The 19,066-nt window shown below is 42.9% G+C and overlaps 1 protein-coding gene across 9 annotated transcripts in view; it reads left to right on the forward strand.

The window, feature by feature from the left end:
* The first annotated feature begins 550 nt into the window (after nt 1-550).
* Nucleotides 551-19,066, forward strand: part of neo1a (neogenin 1a) — a 152,923-nt gene continuing 134,407 nt past the window's right edge. For 5 of the 9 annotated variants that reach the window (XM_086293365.1, XM_086293401.1, XM_086293375.1 and 2 more), the window contains exon 1: nt 551-1,182. In XM_086293365.1, the coding sequence (XP_086149491.1) occupies nt 1,092-1,182 (91 nt within the window). In that variant the 5' untranslated portion in view covers nt 551-1,091. The remainder of the gene's footprint in view (nt 1,183-19,066) is intronic. The other 4 variants (XM_086293388.1, XM_086293411.1, XM_086293421.1 and 1 more) reach the window with 1 other exon arrangement.

The raw sequence follows: 19,066 nt of genomic DNA on the forward strand, positions 1-19,066 counted from the left end.
GATACTTTGCTTCTATTCTGGAAGTTCAGTATGTATCCCACTGAATTTCGTGAAATGCCTACATTTGAAAAATATATACTTCCAACATTAAAAACATCATGATCCTCTGTGTTGACTGTCAGGTCTATTTTATTTATTGCCTATAAAACATTTAAACAACAGAAGTTGTGCTTTTAGGAACAGAAACCTTAACACTCCTGGTCTCCAAAAGTTTTAAAATGCATGAAAAACGGAAAGGTGTGTTAACTAGTCAGTGTGGAAAGTAAAAACACAGTGATTTAATGGTATTTAAAATGTGTTCAGCATTAATTATATTTGCAAATCGATGATGATTTGTGTCATAAATCATGGCACACTGCTCTCCTTCTAACTTTATAGATTAAAAGTATCAGTAAGGGTCAATACTGGCGCTGCGTTTACTTGGTATGGCACACCACTAGCGGAAATGAGGTGCTGTCGCTGCTTTGCACTCCCACTCCATATTTTAGCTTTCGCCTGAGCGCAAAGAAGCGGCCCATGATCCAAACCTCTGTGAGACTCCACGCCCTGTTTTCCGGGGAGCCCGTGGAGATCCAGCCCTACAACACGCTGCTCCTCTTACGTCCCGTCCGCGATCAGTGAGCTGGCCGCGGCAGAGATTTCTCCTTCGGCTTGGATCTTATCTTTTACTCCAACGGAGCTCTTTCTAGTCTTTTGCGCGCTCGGCAAATGTCGGGAGCGGTATAGTGGACGCGTCTGTGCCGAGTCGTGCGCAAATCTTTCTGAGACTGCGCCTCCGTGGCAATGGATTGATTTCAGTGGTTTTTTCCCTTCCCCAACCTCTGCCTCGATCAAGTTGAGAAAACAGTGTGTAACCTGCGGCTCTCTCCTTCCAGCTACATGTTTCATCCGGCCAGTTTTAAAAGTAGCCTACCTGGCTCCGGATGTTCCTGCACATTTTAGGACGTTGAACTTTTTTTTCCTTCTTCTCTTTGTGCATTCACAGGAGGTGGACGGGGATTTTAAGGATTTATATATATTTATTTATTTAAAAAACAAAAACAGCTTCTCCGGGGTTCTTAAAGCCTGCAAAGATTTATTCGTGAAAAGTGATGGCCGAGCGGGGAGCTCTGTCGCTCCTCTCTCTCCTCTGTCTCACCTTTCTCTACACGGAGACCACCGCTGCAAAGCATGTTGACAAAGGTAAATGCCCGCAACCCACTAATAGTTGTGCTGTGTGTCTGCTTCTTCGTGCCTCGGTTGGAGGAACTTGCCTGGGTTGTCTTAGAGGAGTTGGAATGGAAACACGCACGGAATGTCTCGGGAAGGGGGGAAATCAGACAGGGGGTTAGGTAGCTAATTCTGCGGCGTTCGGGTCAGACACACTTCCATATTTAGATAACTTTAAAAGTCGGCTACTTTCCACTACAGGCACACTGTTTAATCCGAGACCAGCCCCTCTTCCGAGCAGCAAAAGCAACACGCTTTCACACTCCGTCCTTTTGTCTGCGTGGAGGCTGTTGAGGCAGAACTGCTGATAGGTTTCTCCGGTTGTCTTTCAAGCCATTGCCAGACATGCGGTGTAGTTGTGTTCATGCAATAAACCTGCAAAGGCCAAGCAACAGATTCTGCTTGGTGTGTTGGAGTCTATCCATCAATCTGTGTGAGACAAGGTGTGTGTGTGTGGTCATGGAATTTCCGGGGGGGGCGCACACTTACACTATGCAAAGGGTCATTAGTGTTCACTGTCAGGTAATAAGCTGGCATCATCAGTCCAGCAGACATCTCATTACTGGGCGTCAATACATGTTTTGCTGATGGATAAACAGACCCGATTCATTTGCTTCTGTTAATTGTTTTGAAGTGCGGCCACTGCACTGCAGTGTGTGCATGTCGGTAATATATGTTCTTTCAACTAGTAGTATTGTCTCACACACACAATTTCACCGATACTGGGCGTGATTTCTTGTTCTTAGAATAATGAGAGTGAGTGTGTGTGTAAGGGGGTGGGGGGTTCAGAAAAACCCAGCACACAGTCTGTTATTGGCACTTGGAGCCAGCGGTGCCTGAGATAAATTGGAGAGTCATGAGGAAAAATGTTTTTCCAGCAGTCATTGGAGTGCACAGCTCCAGCCCTTATCGCATACCCCATCGTGACAAAGTCATATCTTTATCATTTAAGATGGCAGACCTTATCAAACACAGCAGCATGAGGTCTGGACCAAAAGAAAATGTGGCAGTAACTGACTCTTGTGCAACATGGCCCAATTTTCTCCGTTAATTCTCAGGATATGCAAATAAAAATACTTTTGTGTGTCAAAACAGAAGGTCCGTGCACCTTGTTTTTTTCTTTTTTTTGAAAGCACGCTGTGTGGTTTGTCACTTAAAAAGAATGAATGTGCAAAGAAAGAGAGAAGAGACGGGCCTCTGCTAGCTGTTGGGCTCTCTTGCGTGTGGAGCCTGATGAAAGACCCTTTCCTGCATGAAAAGAGCTCTGCAGTAGTGGAAGGGGAGATAGAGAGGGGAAAAAAGCCCCTCCTTGGCTTTGCTGGAGATCAGTACAAAAGAGAAATGGGGGTAGGGTGAAACAGGCCGACTGTCTGGAAAGTAATAAAACCAGGAGATTAAGGGGTCCAGGGAGTTCCTTTGGGAGCTTTGATTGATTCCAGAGAATTGGACTGGGACCCACACGCAGGGAGAGTTTCAAATTACTAATTGTGGGGTCCCCTTCTCCGAAAATATCTGTTTATCCAAAACACATTTCTTTGAGGTCCTGAATGTGGCCACAACTTTTATCTTTATCAAGGATGGCGGAGTTGTGGTCTTAACTTAAAAAAAAAAAGAGTTTTGAGTCTGTCTCGTTGGGTTTCGGGACTCGCTGTGTAACGTTGGAAAAACCTGTAAAGGTTCAGACAAACTGCTGCTATTGTTAGCCCTTTCTCCTCTGAAGCTCTTATGATGGAACTTTGAAAATGTCTCAAGAAGTTTTAAGGGATTTTTTTGGTAAACAAGTCCCAGTTAGAGGAGATCCATTTAGGCTCTTCTTTATCTCGGGGTTATCTCTGTAATCCTGCTGGGAGGGAGCTGAGTGCTGATTGTCTCCCACAGGACAATGCAAATAACTTGCTGAAATGTGTAAACATTTGGCAACCCTCTGCGCTCGCATTGCTCTCTCCAGGGTTTTATCCTCACATACCATCTTACATGCAACGCTGCTCAAGCCTTCTAAACAACCTTTCTTTTCTTTTGCGCGTTTAAGTTCTTCTCTCTGGACTCTGCTGCTAAGAACATAATTTACCACCTTTGTTTTGTTGTTTGGGAACGCCCTGGTGGTCCTAAATGACATTTTAGGGAGTGGGGGGGAGAGAAGGAAGGCTTAAAGGTGGATCATCATCCATGAATTTTCAAGAATAATTCAAGCATGACCCTCCGTCTGCTCTTTAATCTGTTCACAAAATGTGCAAAAATGTCCTCTTTTATCCATTTACACAAACTTCACCTCAAAAATGGACTGAGTCTTTTCCACAGGTCCACATGCTATTGTGATGATTTGAGAGGGGCCATGATGCAGAGTCATCTGCTGTCTCTGCTGCATAGAGTGTGCTGTTTACTGATCATTTATTTATGGGCTCCAATAGCTCATACTAAGTCCTAATGACCTCCATCCGCAGAGATACGGATAATTGCACATTTGGCCAAGTATTTGATTCATCTGCTTCACTAATGAAACCACCCCATTAGGCTATGCTACTGATCTGCAATTGCCACTGATGTGAGGGCTCAGTTTGTTGCTGCTCTTATGGCATAGTTGAAAACAACAGGCAGGTTGTGCCTTATTCCTTTTGTTCAAGGTTTGCAGGGGCAATAAAACAAAAAGCTGTTAATGAAATGATTTTTGCTAAGAACGGCGACAGCAGTTTATCACATGTAATTGGCAGCGTGAACGGGTGGATCAATATTCTCTGAATGCATGGCTTAACAGCTGCTGTTGCTTCTTTTAGGTAGTTGGGCTAAGTGTAATCACCCCCTTTCAGCTGTCCGGAGGCCGATTTATGATCCAGTGTTGGTGTTTGTTTGCGTTTCTTTGCTCCTTTGCAGAGAGAAGCATTACGTGAAAAGTTTTGGAAGGGTTAGGGAGGCAGAATTTCACGCAGCCCTCTGAGCTAACAGTGCCCGCTCATAAGCGATGGGTGTGTTTAAATCAAATGCCGATTGGTTGAATGGGTTGAAGCTGGAGAGGACAATCTAAATTTTAAACACCCAACCCGGCTACCACAGAAGTCCTCATTTCTCTCTCTAGAGAGAAACTACAAGGATCAGTCAAAGCTGAAATACCAACAAAAGTAGTCGTCGTTTCTAGCAAACCGTATAAATGATGGGTGTAGTCACTGTAATGTCACCATAGCTAGTGAAGTACCATCATAACACATCTATAACAGGATTTTCTCCGTTGAAAATGTGGTGTTTCGTGAAACAAAAGAGCCCTCATTGACTAACGCCTTATAAATCACAAATATTACTTAAATATTACAAATATTATAAAATTATTATTTACAAGACAAACTTGATGCCCTTTTCATGAACCTGTGTACTGAGGTCACAAAGCAAGTGGATGTTTTCCAAATAAACTTCTGTACGAACACAAGCTGTCGCCCCCTGCTGGCCTTCGAAATTAATGCAGGTCAAATATACACACTTTACTTTTCAGGTCACGAACCTGCGACAATCTTTTATACTGTCTATACTCTATAGTTGTTCCACGGGCAGGCATACACATGCTCAAGCCTTCTGTGGCTAACCAATAGTTATTGTCTTTTATATCATCACATACGGTTCCCAAGTTTGTTAATTAGCTCATAAATTGCTCATATTTAAACACTGCCTACAGCGTAGACCGAAGTTACAAGATTGAGAATCAGAAGAATGTAGAATAAGTAGAGCATCCTTATCACATTTGATCCAGTTTCTTGCCATATAAAACTCGGTGTCAGTTGTGAGTTTGAAAGATTTCTCCATCAGACTAAGACTCTATTAAATTTGAAAATTTCCCCCTCCTTGTTAATTGTTCATAAGAGCTGTTGCTCTGGCATTGTTGGTCTCCGTTTGGGGCATAGACTAGACTGACTTGCTGGTTGCTGTGTTGCTGAAGCAGAGCTGCTTTGAGCGAAGCGAATCCAAACTTGCATCATGGTCTAAAACCCCGAGCAGATCATAGGCAAGCATATAGCTGTAGCTGCCCCCCTGCTAAGATGAAATGCTGCTTGTGTTGATGTGTTGCAGAAAAACACTAGTTTCTCCTACTCCTAGACATTCAGTGGCCTGTATCAGGGTTCTGAGTTTTCCTCTATACTACGTTACATGTAGTGTATGTAGTTTCTTGTTTTTTGAGTTTAGTAGGCAGATAAAAATGAGGTTTTACCTTGAGGAGTGCAGAAATAAACATTAGCATTTTGGGGGGGAAGTGATGTGTAGCAATGATGAAGGTATTAAAAGCCAATTTTTCTATCAATATGAGGCATAGCAGCTGTCGTTCAAGTTAACTTTATTCGTCATGCTGTTTGAATGTTAAAGAGACCCATGTTCATAGAAGCTGGTTGGATGATGATGTTAATGCTGTCACTGTACTCTAGAGTCGTTTCATATATAAAGGGCTTAAAATGAAGATTTTCCTTTTCTTTATAAAGTCTCTGGTGCTGTCTTCAACCATCATGTTTCTCAGTTCTTTGAAAGCCAGTCTATTGTGTATTACGATTGGTCAGTTCACAGAAAGGCGCTCACATCAAGTGCGTCCTTCTTAGAGCTGAACTTCTCGGCTCAAAAGATGCTCCTGCTGTGCCTAAAAATATGTCAGACGGTGCACCTTTCCACTTCGACTACCGTCTGCCGTCTTTGTGTCTGCTCACCCTTTCATGTCAAAACAAAGAAAGCTGGGGGAAAAAAATGCTTGGACTTTAAAGAGGCTGACGAGTGTCTAGAGACCATAAAGCTGTCCATACTGCCCTGTGTGAAGACTCTTTTGAGACTTGGTAACCTGAGGGACATTACATCAACAGCATTTATATCCTTTACTGGAGACTTCCTGGAAACATATTTGCCTCACTCATTTTCACGCTTCCTTTTACGTCTATTTTAAAAATAGAACAGAATGCAAAATTTCTACTTCACTGTGCTGCAGCCAGGCTCTCCAGGCTTCCCCGTTCCTCTGTGATTGAGTGATGCTCCGGCTTAATGACCTTTGGGAGAGTGGAGGGGTTTTTTTTTTTTTTCATTTTCCTCAGGCTGCCTCAAATAGCAGCAGTATGAGCGAAGCATACGAAGAGGAGACTGAAATTATGGCTATGTGTCAATAAGAGCCCGGTTTCCCATCTTGGTCAGTGTGCTTCAGTGCACTTAAGGCAACTGTGTGTGCTGTGGGGTTTGTGCAAGCGAGTATCACTGGCTCAAGACCAAAAGCTGGAAAGAGCTGCGTTGTTGCGATGGGCCACGATCTTGACGATGTTTTCAGCTCAGCAGGACGTCTGTTTTTGGAGAGTTGCAGATTGTGTTTAGCCTACCTTGAAAATAATCTAATAAATAAGAATCAAAGAAAAATCATCATAGCGATCTTAAAGGCGTCTTTTCAGAAGATCCTGCAGAAATTAACCTTTTGATAGAATTTACCACCCCCTTTTTTTTTCTTTACCCTGTGATCATTTATTTTTCTTGTTTGACTGCAGATATTTAGAATATTATTGTTGTGTGTAAAGAGTTTATGTTCATTCAAAAAATAAACTGCATACAAATAAGAATCATTTTGGCCCTTTTTATATATTGAAGTGTTTATCCGAGCAGCACTTAGGCCTGTAAGTGAAAGTTGTCTCACTAACGTGCTGTAGTCTTGCGTTTGGATGTTTTGTAATATTTATGACCTGCTCGACTGCAGTTCCAGCCGGTTGTGTTCTTCGGGACAGAGTGGCATTGTCCAGTCGTTCACTGCATACAGTAAAATCACAGGAGCCAAGCTCTTTCGATGCAGTGCACGTCTTTTATAACTGCAGCGTGACACCAGCAAATGGAAGGACGTGTGTACTGATGTTAGATTTAAGTAGTGAACGGCAAGCAAAGGAGTAGTTTCCCCTGGTTTGGTGTTCAGGCAAAACCTTGAAGGATTCCGGGGGAATCTTTTTACAAGCACAGCAGGCCAGCGAGAAGTTTTCTTTTTTAACCTAAAAATTTTTCCTCCAACTTTTGCTATTTTGGTTCCCCTGAGCTCCTGTCGTGGTGTCTCCTGTCGGTAGTGGCAGCTGCATAGGATTATGACACATGCAAGCTGTGCTTGTCAGATGAGCCTCAGCTAATGAGTGCAAGGCTCTTATACACAAAACTGTTTTTACAGCCCCGGGGAGCATATTACAGGCATTTCCTATTAAAATAAGATCTCTTAAACCTTTTTTTTTTTTTTCTTTTTTTTTCTTTTTTACAGTGCTTAAATTTCCCTGTCCCTAAAACTTTTGTAAATCCTTTAAGGTTGTATTTATTGTATTTTTATGTAAATACTGGAAAAATGTAATAAAGCTGAAAGAACTGGAATAGCAGTTGTGGTTTAAATCTTTAAAAGCAGATCTGAGTGTTCCTGTCCAGGCTTTTCTAGTCACTGTTAGAAGAGTTTGCGAGAACTATGGCAAGATGTCTCTGTATTCAGAGACTTTCACTTGAAGCAGTCTCACGGTTGCATCTCTTAACAACTACATGTGAAGGACATTTAAAAAAATAGTCTTTTCAGAAGGAAGCACATAGGATGGAAAAATAGCAGATATCTGAAGTATAAGTGGACCGCAAAACAAGCAGACGAGACTCGAACATCCACGTGGGTTGTGCTTATTACTACATAGGGTTAAATGTTAGATGGCATCACCTTCTTGCAGAGGTTGGATTAACCCACTCTCGTACTGTCAGTCGTTGTTTCTAAGAATCTTGAATTTGATTTGGTGTCATTTATATTTTTAATCTAACTGTGTGGTGTCGAGTTTCATTCTTGGCAGCAGTCCTGGTTGTAAATTAAGAGAGACTAATACTCTTTCTTGAAAGATGGATTAATAACCTTCATTTGGGTGCACTCTACCTGCTGGAGTCCCAACATCCCGCAGTCCTCAGACATGAATTTATTCTCTGCTGTCCTTTTGGAGGACATCCAGGGTGTGATGAATTAACCTGAAAGTCTTCTCGGTGGTGTAGTTCATGGTGTAGTGCAGTAGTTAAGTAGCTCGTGCTTCAGAGCGACTACAGGCAAACAAGAATCGATGCAGCTCCTCCAATATAATGATTTTTGTTCATCATAAACGTGCAGTATGGCTGATGCAATTTGAATCATTAATCCCAACATGAGATTGCTCTAATGGATTGTGTTTGATTGGGGCTGAACTACAGTGTTGTGTTTAACATAATCAATGTTCCTCTGCTCATATCACTGGTGCCCAGTTCAGCAGATCTTGTATGTTGGAGAGGTTTCATATACCCTTATAAGGTATCAGTCACCCATGTACACAGAGAGGCTCTCAGCCTTCATTCAGTCAAAGGAACATTGACTGAATGAAGGCATTTGTTGAAAGGGTGTGGGGGCAGTCAGTCACAGAGAGAGGATTGTGAGCTGTGCTCAGTGGAGCTTTCTGCCTTCGTCTTGTGCACGGCCGTGGTTCTTGGCAGCTTTAGACTTGGTGGGATGTGTGTGTATGTTTTGGTGGGTATTTGTATATAGGCGTATGCCACCCATCTGGGGTTGAACAGCTGTTTTATCAACAAGCTTCAGAGAGCTTTCCCGGCTTGACAAAAACTAGCAGATATTTGCATCTACTTTCACAGAGAATGAATAAATGGGACTGCTTTCACATAACTTTGCCACTGTGGCGTCACTGATCGGTGAGATTGACACTTAATTCGAGAAACATAATCATGGACGGATGCATTGATCGCCACACTCTTTTTATTTTTTCTTTATTGTGAAAGTTTAGTTTAGAACAAAATTACAGATTTGCTCGTGGCGGTGAATTGTAAAGACATTGGTAGATGTGTGGTTTGGTTTGTGAGAGAACATTGATTTCTAAAAATGAGTTTGGGAAAAGATTTATTTTTAGTCTTTTTTTTTTTTTTTTTTGAAGATTGAAAATGTTGCGCTATTCTGGAAAACCAGATTACTGTCACATTGTGATTGAGTCGATTATTATTATGTTAGCTCTTGTAATCCAGTTCAGTATTGGTGCACAGCTCCCGCTGAAAGTTTTTCTTGCTGTGCCAAATATAGTAAATATGTGCCAGAACAATTCTGTTTGAAGTTGTATTTTCTCCTTCCTGGTGGGTTTTTTGCAAGCAGGGAACTGGTTTGTCTTCTTTCTCTCTAAGAAATCTATTGAAACCACTTAACTTTGAAGCGGAGTTGGTGTGTTAGTGTGCTACTGCTTCTGCGAGAACAGAAGACGGTGTCATTTTTCCTTTTTTTTTTTTCCCCTTTTGTCCTGCACTGTACTTTTCCATGGAACTGTCTTGGCATGTAAAGCACATCAGCTTCCTGGATTGTTGAGTCTCAGTCATTAAGTTTAAACAGTTTAGGCTTTAGAGGTAGATCCAGGAGAGGGTTATGTACTTGTCGTGTATGTATCAACCAGTGTCCCTCTTCTTCTTGAAATCCCTCCAGTCAACCTCCCTGGTTTTATTTTGATTTTTACCTGCTGCTATGGTGATCCCTGAAAAAATTCTGGTGGTATGAACCAATGTTTCTGCTGCCAGAGTGAGCTGAAACGATTCTTTGAACAGTTCAGCATTAGATAGAGGCTCCTTTGTGCCACTGGGAGCTCCCCTTTGGCGTGGAGCTCTACCGACTGCAGTGGCTTCTCACCATGTTATTGGAGCCAGTTCCTTCTCAACTCTGAGCTCATCTGAAGCTAACAGAGGTCAAGAGTGACAGCTGAAATGGTGAAATTGCTGCTTTAAGCCTTTTTAATACGCTGCCATGATGTAATGGAATTGGCTGTCTCTTTTCTGCTTTTTTGGCCTTTCACAGTTGAATAAATGTGTCTCTCTGCGGCACTTATTTGAAACATGATGGCATTTCTACTGTATGTTAGAAACGCAGAGCTCTAAGTAACACAGAGCTTGAGCTTTCCAATCAAAATGTTAATTACATCCTGAAATTTGATTTAGAGTACAGGGGAGATGAATACATTTGATCAAAATGTCTGCCCCAAAATGTGACGTGCTCCTTTTAAAAAAAAAATAGAGAACAGGAACTCTTAAAAAGGTATTCATTATTTGTGATTTTTGTAGCAAGACAAATTTGAGTAATTATAAGGGAATTTTTTAAATAAATGACTGGTTGTGATATAAAAGATGGAGTATGTTATTTTACTGAGAGGAAATGAAGTAACTGCACATTTCTACAGAAGCATTTTTTCCACTGCAGGAACTGGAGGCAGACTTGTGGTGCTGTGTCACTGCTATAGCAACGCCATTTGTTTACCTTCTCTAGAGCTCAAGAGACGAGCCCAGGCATGTCTGAGAGGAAGAGCCCTGTCAGCCTCCAATAAAAATCAATAATGATTTTAGTAAAAGTTGGAAACCGCAAATGTCTTTAACCCTTTAAAGCCGGTCGGAGCGGGCACGCCGGAGGACTTGTACTTACATCTTATGCCATCAGCTTGTCCTAGGTCACAGTTTCCTTCCACATATAGCTTTGCAAAAACTGCATAAAAAGCACTTGCAGCAACAAAAACATAATATTCCAGAAACACGCTTTGCCAATCCGATCAGCTGTTTGTAACTCTTAAATTTCTCTAACTAGAAATATATGTTAAAAAAACAAAATGATTTTCAAATTTTTTTGTAGTTTATTGCACTTTTTTGCAATTTATGTAATTACTATGCACTTAATGCATACATATTATTAAAATTTGGGCTGTAATGGTTGTATTGATGTATATAAACTTGAAATGCTCACAGAAATGGCACTACAGCATGTAAAAATATAATATAAGCTCTGGCGGACTTGGTTCTACAGTAGGTCTTAAAGGGTTAATGACTTCAAGCAAAAGCTCACCTTTCAGTACAGCCAGCCGACTAAAAAGGAGATGCTAGCAGCATGTGTTGCTGGAGTACTTGCTAGTTGTGCTCCATATGACGGGAAGACCAAATAGTGGATGGAAATTACTCGCGTGTCTTTCATCCTTTCTTCCTCCCCTCAACCCCAACCGGTCATGGGAGATGGCTCCCCCTCCCTGAGCCTGGTTCTGCAACAGGTTTCTTCCAGTTAAAAGGGAGTTTCTCCTCCTCACCGTCACCAAATGCTTGCTCGTAGGGAGTTGTATAACTGTTGGGGTTTTCTCCATATTATTGTAGGTTCTTTATCTTAACATATAAAGTGCCTTGAGGCAGCTGTTGTTGTAATTTTTTTTATTTTAATTATTTATTTTTTTTTCAGTTTTATTGCGTAACATTGTTAATTTAGAAGGTTAAATTACTTTGGTTAATGTTAAATTATGGTGTTAAGCATTTATTTAAAATTTCCAGGGAAATTTCTTGAAATATCACTGTATAATTTTGAGGCTATATCGCCCACATCTAACTCCTATGGTCAGAGCATTTAGCCTCTATTTGGCCTAATGCTAGAATGACTCCGCTCATCCTCACATACAGCACAACAGGGCTTCATTCACTGTTGGATTAAGCCATGTAGAACCTGAGAGCAGCATCTGGGGCGACACAGTCTCTTGAGCTGTCTAAATACAGATGTGACCTTCCTCTGTCTGAAATGGTGGAGAAGGAGGAGGATGAGCTTTGTCAGGACGAGCGGGGAGGTGAGGATTTCTGCCCAGCTTCAAGTGTACCCAAAGAGCAGTGATGGAAAGCAGCTGCATCAGTTTTTCCTTAAACACTGTCCCTTGAACTTTGAACCCACCCCATACCCCCCCCCCCCCCTTTTTTTTTATTCTTCAGCCTGTGGCAGGTCACAGCACGCAGCACCAGTGTGGCTGCATAGTGGAGAGCAGCCAGCAGGGAGCACCTGCAGAGGAATAGCAGGCGAGCAGCATTCCATCACAGGACCCTGAGACACAGATGTCATACGAGACACGAGGGAGGTGGTTGGAGTGGGGGGATGAGCGGAAGGGCCGATGGCAGAGGTTTTGGCATGGTGGGGCAGTAATGGGGTGGGATAGCAAGCCAGATGCTACCAACAGATTCTTAATGAGGTTTCCCATCAAGAACACAGGGAGATGAACATTAATGACTACGGTTAAACTTGTCTGTTCATTTACTCCCCCCTTTTCAATCATGCTAGGATGAGGTGCCCGACATGTTTTGGGCGCATGATAATTGTTTTTCCCCCCCCTCTTTCAACCCATATTCAACTGTTTTTGGGCTACAAAGAGTGCAGCAGTTATTGGGATGAAATTTAAAAAAAGGATACTTTTTTTTTTTCTTTTAGGGCAATAATGTGAATTGTCAGTATGGTGTAGAGTGGATGCATAAAGATGCAGTTTTAATAGTAATGAGGTGGTGTTAATGCAGAGAATTATATTTGACTGTTATGAACAAATACAGGCACTGCATTGATGAGTGAAGTCACAGCCAGCAAAACACGAAGCTCCCTTTGTTAGTCATTGTCTTTACACAACAAAAGGATTCAAAGTATGTAACAACCTTAATTAAGGGCGGAGATGTTTGTATTTCTCCTGTGAAGGACAGCATGTTCTTGTATAACCTTTCCCTAGCTACCAACAACCCAAGTGCTTGAATTGATTATTAGTCGCTTGGGAGAAAGCAGAAATGCTTTTTCTGCTTGCATACTTCATTTACCTGGAGTAGTCTAAATTAGTCCTGAGTGCATAAGCATGTCACTCAAGCTTTCTGGACACCTGCTCAACAAATTTGCTCAAAGAGCACACATACACACAAATGCACTCGGAGCAAGATCCTAAAATATGTCCTGCAGTCTGTTTCTGCCATATGGCTTATAATATTGTAGTGAAGTGTAGCAAGTCTAAATGAAAATTCACCCAAGATTATCTAATTAAGCAGGTGTGAAAGGAGCTTAATTCAAGATGGCTTTGGCATCTCTCACCAGTCTACAGTGGGGCAAAAAAGTATTTAGTCAGCCACCGATTGTGCAAGTTTCCCCACTTAAAATGATGACAGAGGTCAGTAATTTGCACCAGAGGTACACTTCAACTGTGAGAGACAGAATGTGAAAAAAAAAAAAAAAAAATCCATGAATCCACATGGTAGGATTTGTAAAGAACTTATTCGTAAATCAGGGTGGAAAATAAGTATTTGGTCAATAACAAAAATACAACTCAATACTTTGTAACATAACCTTTGTTGGCAATAACAGAGGTCAAACGTTTACTATAGGTCTTTACCAGGTTTGCACACACAGTAGCTGGTATTTTGGCCCATTCCTCCATGCAGATCTTCTCGAGAGCAGTGATGTTTTGGGGCTGTCGCCGAGCAACACGGACTTTCAACTCCCGCCACCGATTTTCTATGGGGTTGAGGTCTGGAGACTGGCTAGGCCACTCCAGGACTTTCAAATGCTTCTTACGGAGCCACTCCTTTGTTGCCCGGGCGGTGTGTTTTGGATCATTGTCATGTTGGAAGACCCAGCCTCGTTTCATCTTCAAAGTTCTCACTGATGGAAGGAGGTTTTGGCTCAAAATCTCACGATACATGGCCCCATTCATTCTGTCCTTAACACGGATCAGTCGTCCTGTCCCCTTGGCAGAAAAACAGCCCCATAGCATGATGTTTCCACCCCCATGCTTCACAGTAGGTATGGTGTTCTTGGGATGCAACTCAGTATTCTTCTTCCTCCAAACACGACGAGTTGAGTTTATACCAAAAAGTTCTACTTTGGTTTCATCTGACCACATGACATTCTCCCAATCCTCTGCTGTATCATCCATGTGCTTTCTGGCAAACTTCAGACGGGCCTGGACATGCACTGGCTTCAGCAGCGGAACACGTCTGGCACTGCGGGATTTGATTCCCTGCCGTTGTAGTGTGTTACTGATGGTGACCTTTGTTACTTTGGTCCCAGCTCTCTGCAGGTCATTCACCAGGTCCCCCCGTGTGGTTCTGGGATCTTTGCTCACCGTTCTCATGATCATTTTGACCCCACGGGATGAGATCTTGCGTGGAGCCCCAGATTGAGGGAGATTATCAGTGGTCTTGTATGTCTTCCATTTTCTGATGATTGCTCCCACAGTTGATTTTTTCACACCAAGCTGCTTGCCTATTGTAGATTCACTCTTCCCAGTCTGGTGCAGGTCTACAATACTTTTCCTGGTGTCCTTCGAAAGCTCTTTGGTCTTGGCCATGGCGGAGTTTGGAGTCTGACTGTTTGAGGCTGTGGACAGGTGTCTTTTATACAGATGATGAGTTCAAACAGGTGCCATTCATACAGGTAACGAGTGGGGGACAGAAAAGCTTCTTACAGAAGACGTTACAGGTCTGTGGGAGCCAGAGATTTTCCATGTTTGAGGTGACCAAATACTTATTTTCCACCCTAATTTACGAATAAATTCTTTACAAATCCTACCATGTGAATTCATGGATTTTTTTTTCACATTCTGTCTCTCACAGTTGAAGTGTACCTCTGGTGCAAATTACTGACCTCTGTCATCATTTTAAGTGGGGGAACTTGCACAATCGGTGGCTGACTAAATACTTTTTTGCCCCACTGTATGTTCAGTGCTATGAAGCCAACAGTTCATTCAGCTGGAAGATGTGAATTTTTTTTAATTTTTTTTTTTTTTTTTAAGCTGGGGACAAAGTGGCACGTTTCCATTTCTCTTCAAAAGAAGATGTCAGAAGTGGTCTCGAGTTATAAAAGGTAGTGGTTTTATTAGCCACTGCTAGCCTGTGGGGAGCTTTTTGTTGCAGAGTGACAGGGGACTTAATAATGAAGCTCTCTAACCCAATCAACCCTGAATCAATGGAGCCCCTCTTTCCCTTCTTTGTCCCTCTCCTGTTCCCCCTACAGTGCCACTGCATTCCCAGCCTGGCGGGGCAGTGTCTCCGGGCCAGGGCCATGTCACGCACCCCTTCTGGCCCCAAACTGGCTGCATGCCAAATATCCTTGGGCAAGACACTTCACCCGTTGCCTACTGGTGGTGGTCAGAGGGCCCGGTGGCGCCAGTGTCCGGCAGCCTCGCCTCTGTCAGTGCGCCCCAGGGCAGCTGTGGCTACAATGTAGCTTGCCATCGCCAGTGTGTGAATGTGTGTGTGAATGGGTGAATGACTGAATGTAGTGTGAAGCGCTTTGGGGTCCTTAGGGACTAGAAAAGCGCTATACAAATGCAGGCCATTTACCATTTACCATTTCAAACAACCATGGTGGGGGGGTCAGGGGTTCAAGTGCTCCCCATGGGGCAGTGCATTGGATGCCTAGTGACTCTCGGCCCCAACCACTGTCAACACTGGCAATTAATATCTAATGAGAACAAAAGTAGCTCACCTCATATCTAGTCGTTTGGTTCACTGTTACTGCCCCATTCCCATTTTCCCGTTCTTCCACATCGGCTTTAAAGCAGGGGCGAGGATAGTCTCTGTTGGCTCAGCGCTGATAGTGAAGCGCTCAGAGAACATTCCTTGCGTGCTGCACAGAGGTTGAGTGTAGATTTTATGGGCTGTGTTTCTGCTAGTTCCACAAATACCTGTGGTTCATGTGCATGCTGTAGAAGCTTAACCCCTTCTCGTGTGTGACATCTGAAATACAGCTGCTGGTTATATGATGGTATTACAAAGGCCTCTCTGCTACTGTATATCCCAATAACTGGGAAATCTTGAACAAATCTGCAGCTGGGTCTTCTTTTGTTTTCATCTTGCGCTTGTGTTTCATCAAATTAGCTAGGTATTTAATTTGCCTTTAAAAGCACATACTGACATTTTGGAAAATTCATTTATTGGTTTCTATCAAGAGTTCAAGTTAGCAGATCGATGTAAATTTCATTTGTATGCACCTAATATGGAAATAAGACTTGGATGGATTTTCCATAGGTTATCACTGAGGCTAGAAACGGAGGGAACAGCTAGTCTCGCTGAAAAGTAAAATGATTAGCTACATGGTACAATTTATCACGTGACTAATTTGTCTTACTAAGCAGCACAGATTGCATATTTTTGGCTAGAAAGATCATTTCCTTCAGGATTTTTCTTTTTAAAACTGCCTTACTTTATATATACTTACAACTTGGTATATAACACCTTCCGAGTCTACTAACAGGCACCTGTTAGTAGACTGTGCGGGATTTATTTCAGGACTTGGGTTTGCTGGTCTAGATGCATATTTCCTAACATCATGTAAGAAATAAGCATCTGTGTTTATAATGCTTTAAAACAGTGGTCCCCAATCCCTGGGCCTCGGACCGGTACCGGTCCGTGAGTCGTTTGGTACCGGGCCGCGAGAGTAGAGGCTCAGGTGTGAAATGTATGGTTTTCAGGGTTTTTTGTTGTCGTTTTTATCGTTAACTCTGTTTTCCTGGGTCTTTTCATGTGTGTTATGAATAAATCTTCTTTTTTTCGGTACCGGTACTAGTTTTATTTTGTTGTATCTATCCGCGACACCTTAAAGGCCGGTCCGTGAAAATATTGTCGGGCATAAACCGGTCCGTGGCGCAAAAAAGGTTGGGGACCGCTGCTTTAAAACACCCATTTTCTATACTTTTATATTGAGGATATGCTATGAGTGTTGTGCTTTTGTTGCCATCCTGCAAAATGTATTTATTTAAACATAACAGAAGACTTGTGCTTTTGCATGCCTTTAATGCTTACTCTCTTCACAGAGCTGTTTTAAAGTTAAATTCATATAGATTCTTTAACATGTTGTAGTTAAAGGAAACCAAACAGTCGTCCTACCCATTCAAAGGTACTTAAAGCGCAGTATCCATGTGTTGTGGTTGTGGCTGGTCAGTGCATCTGCGATCTGTATTGATAAGATTTCCTGAGGGGAAACAATTGTGTGAAATGCAGGAAGCCATTAGGAAGCCAGGGACTCATGACTCTCCCTGCTGAGTAAATAGTGCCTGGGCCTCCCCGATTTCATCCACTTTTGAATGAGCCCCGCACTTGTAACAATAAAGGCAGGAAATGAACTGTACTCACACAGAAGCGTGCAGGATGCTCATTGTGTTCCTAATTGACCAAACTAGGTTGGGTGATGAAAGCAGACTTTCCCCCCCCCCCTTTGTTGGACAAAAATAACTCAAAGGTAGCATACAGTAGGTGTGGTCGAACAAGCAGCTAATGAGGCGGTATTTCATTTCAGCATAGTTTCATTTATTTATTTATTATCTTTAGATCATTTTGGGCTGTTGTGGTCACGTCCTAACTGACCCAGTTTGTGTGAAATGGGACCTCACAGCTCGGACCCATGACTGCCTAATGTTGCCTGGTATTGCTTACATGTGCACATACACGAGCAATGGAGAAAAAATAATAAAAAGTAGTGCATAGGAGAGAGCAGACGTGTCAGCACTTGGTACCTCGTGTGCTGTGTGAAAACAATCACTCCCCACTTTCAGTTTGCTTATGATTTCCTAAGCTCATCTGGCTGCAACATCCTTGTTTTTTCTCTGTGGAAGGCAGCCATGACTCTCACCCAGACAGCATTACTTAAGTTGTCACCTGAGAAGCCCTCCTGGGGAAAGTTGTTTTGTCCTTGAGTGTAGACCATAAGCGTATTTAGGCTGATCTGTATTCAGGGGAGATTGGTAATGTAGTAGGGATTGAGGTTATGCCTCCTACCAGTCCTGCCGCTCAAGAGACAAAATTCAGCGTGTGTGTGTCTGTGTTGTGTGTGTGTCAGCACGCGCACTTTTAGCCATTAGCCTTTTCTTTCCGTGAACATTGGCTATGCACTAAGGTAATTGTAAACCAAGAATCAAATAAACCAGTTTCTAAATGGTCATTTTGGTTTCATTGTTGGGTAAAGAATGTGCGGCTCTCTGGCCCACTTTTTGTGCTCGGCATAATTGATATTTGCTTTACCCCTAGATTAAGTGACAGCTAAGCAGGTTAGTATTGAGGATTTTCCCCGATTAATTCCAAGAGTCCAATCTGAGCAGGCTGGCCACGCTCCCTGTATCATCCCGAACGTCTGCCTTACCTGGGATTTACTAGCATATGAAAGGGAAATGAGATCAGAGGTGATAAATCCTGCAGCAAAGCCTCCCTCAGTGAAAATGAGATGCCCACATGGTATTGTCTGTCAGCAGGTGCCCCTGCTCTCATTTCTGATAAATAGATTTTGAACATTCAGGTGATGGGAAGTGGGGTAGCCCTACTGAGTGCAGGCTTTTTTTCCCCTTTGTATTGTGCCTTGTAAAGCTATATGCTCCGGTCTGGCTGTCTTCCTTTTGTTGCAGTAGAGCCCCATTGTAGTGGTTACTCATTCACACCATGTCCACACACTGTTAGGTTCCCCCTATCCCAGCAGATTTGCAAGCAAGTAATTTAGGGGTTGTTAAGTGATTTAGCATCTGTCTTTGATAGGACCCTAGTGAGCCACAACTGCCACCCCCCTTTCCGCCCATCGCTGTCTGTGCCTGTGGCGTCAAGGCCTGCGTTTGAATTTCAATCAGCCCTGGATACATTGTTGTGTTTATTTGAGGGGGATGGGTTGGATGGGGTGTCAGTAGTAGTAGTAACTGACTGTGTGTGTGTGTGTCAATCAAATATTCAGCGTGACCAATGGGCAGCTCAATGGAGGCTAGTCGGTGTGTTCTCTGGGGGGCACACGTCTTTAACCGATGCCCGTAGGGCGAACTCTGCCCCTCACTTCTTTAGTTGACTGGCGCCACCCTCCCTTCCTCGTCATCCTCCTTCCACAACACAAACGCAGGCGGTGCAATCAATAACGGCCTCACCCTCCTCCTCCTTCTAGCACCCTACCTCCCCCCTGCTCCAACCTCTCTTCTCTGCTTTCTATCTATCAGCACAGTGTTTGATGTTGCTTCATCATTCTCTGTCATCCCCCCCGACACCTTGATGTGTGTAATTGTGTTAGATTTGTCATGGTGGCATAGTTATTTGGCCCGGCCCAGCTGGTATTAAGCCAGAGGGC

Source organism: Aulonocara sp. 'chitande type north' Nkhata Bay, linkage group LG1 (genome assembly GCF_057382095.1).
Source record: "Aulonocara sp. 'chitande type north' Nkhata Bay isolate Kocher_YH1m ecotype deep benthic linkage group LG1, A_spYH_male_GT1.1, whole genome shotgun sequence".
Taxonomy (NCBI): Eukaryota; Metazoa; Chordata; class Actinopteri; order Cichliformes; family Cichlidae; genus Aulonocara; species Aulonocara sp. 'chitande type north' Nkhata Bay.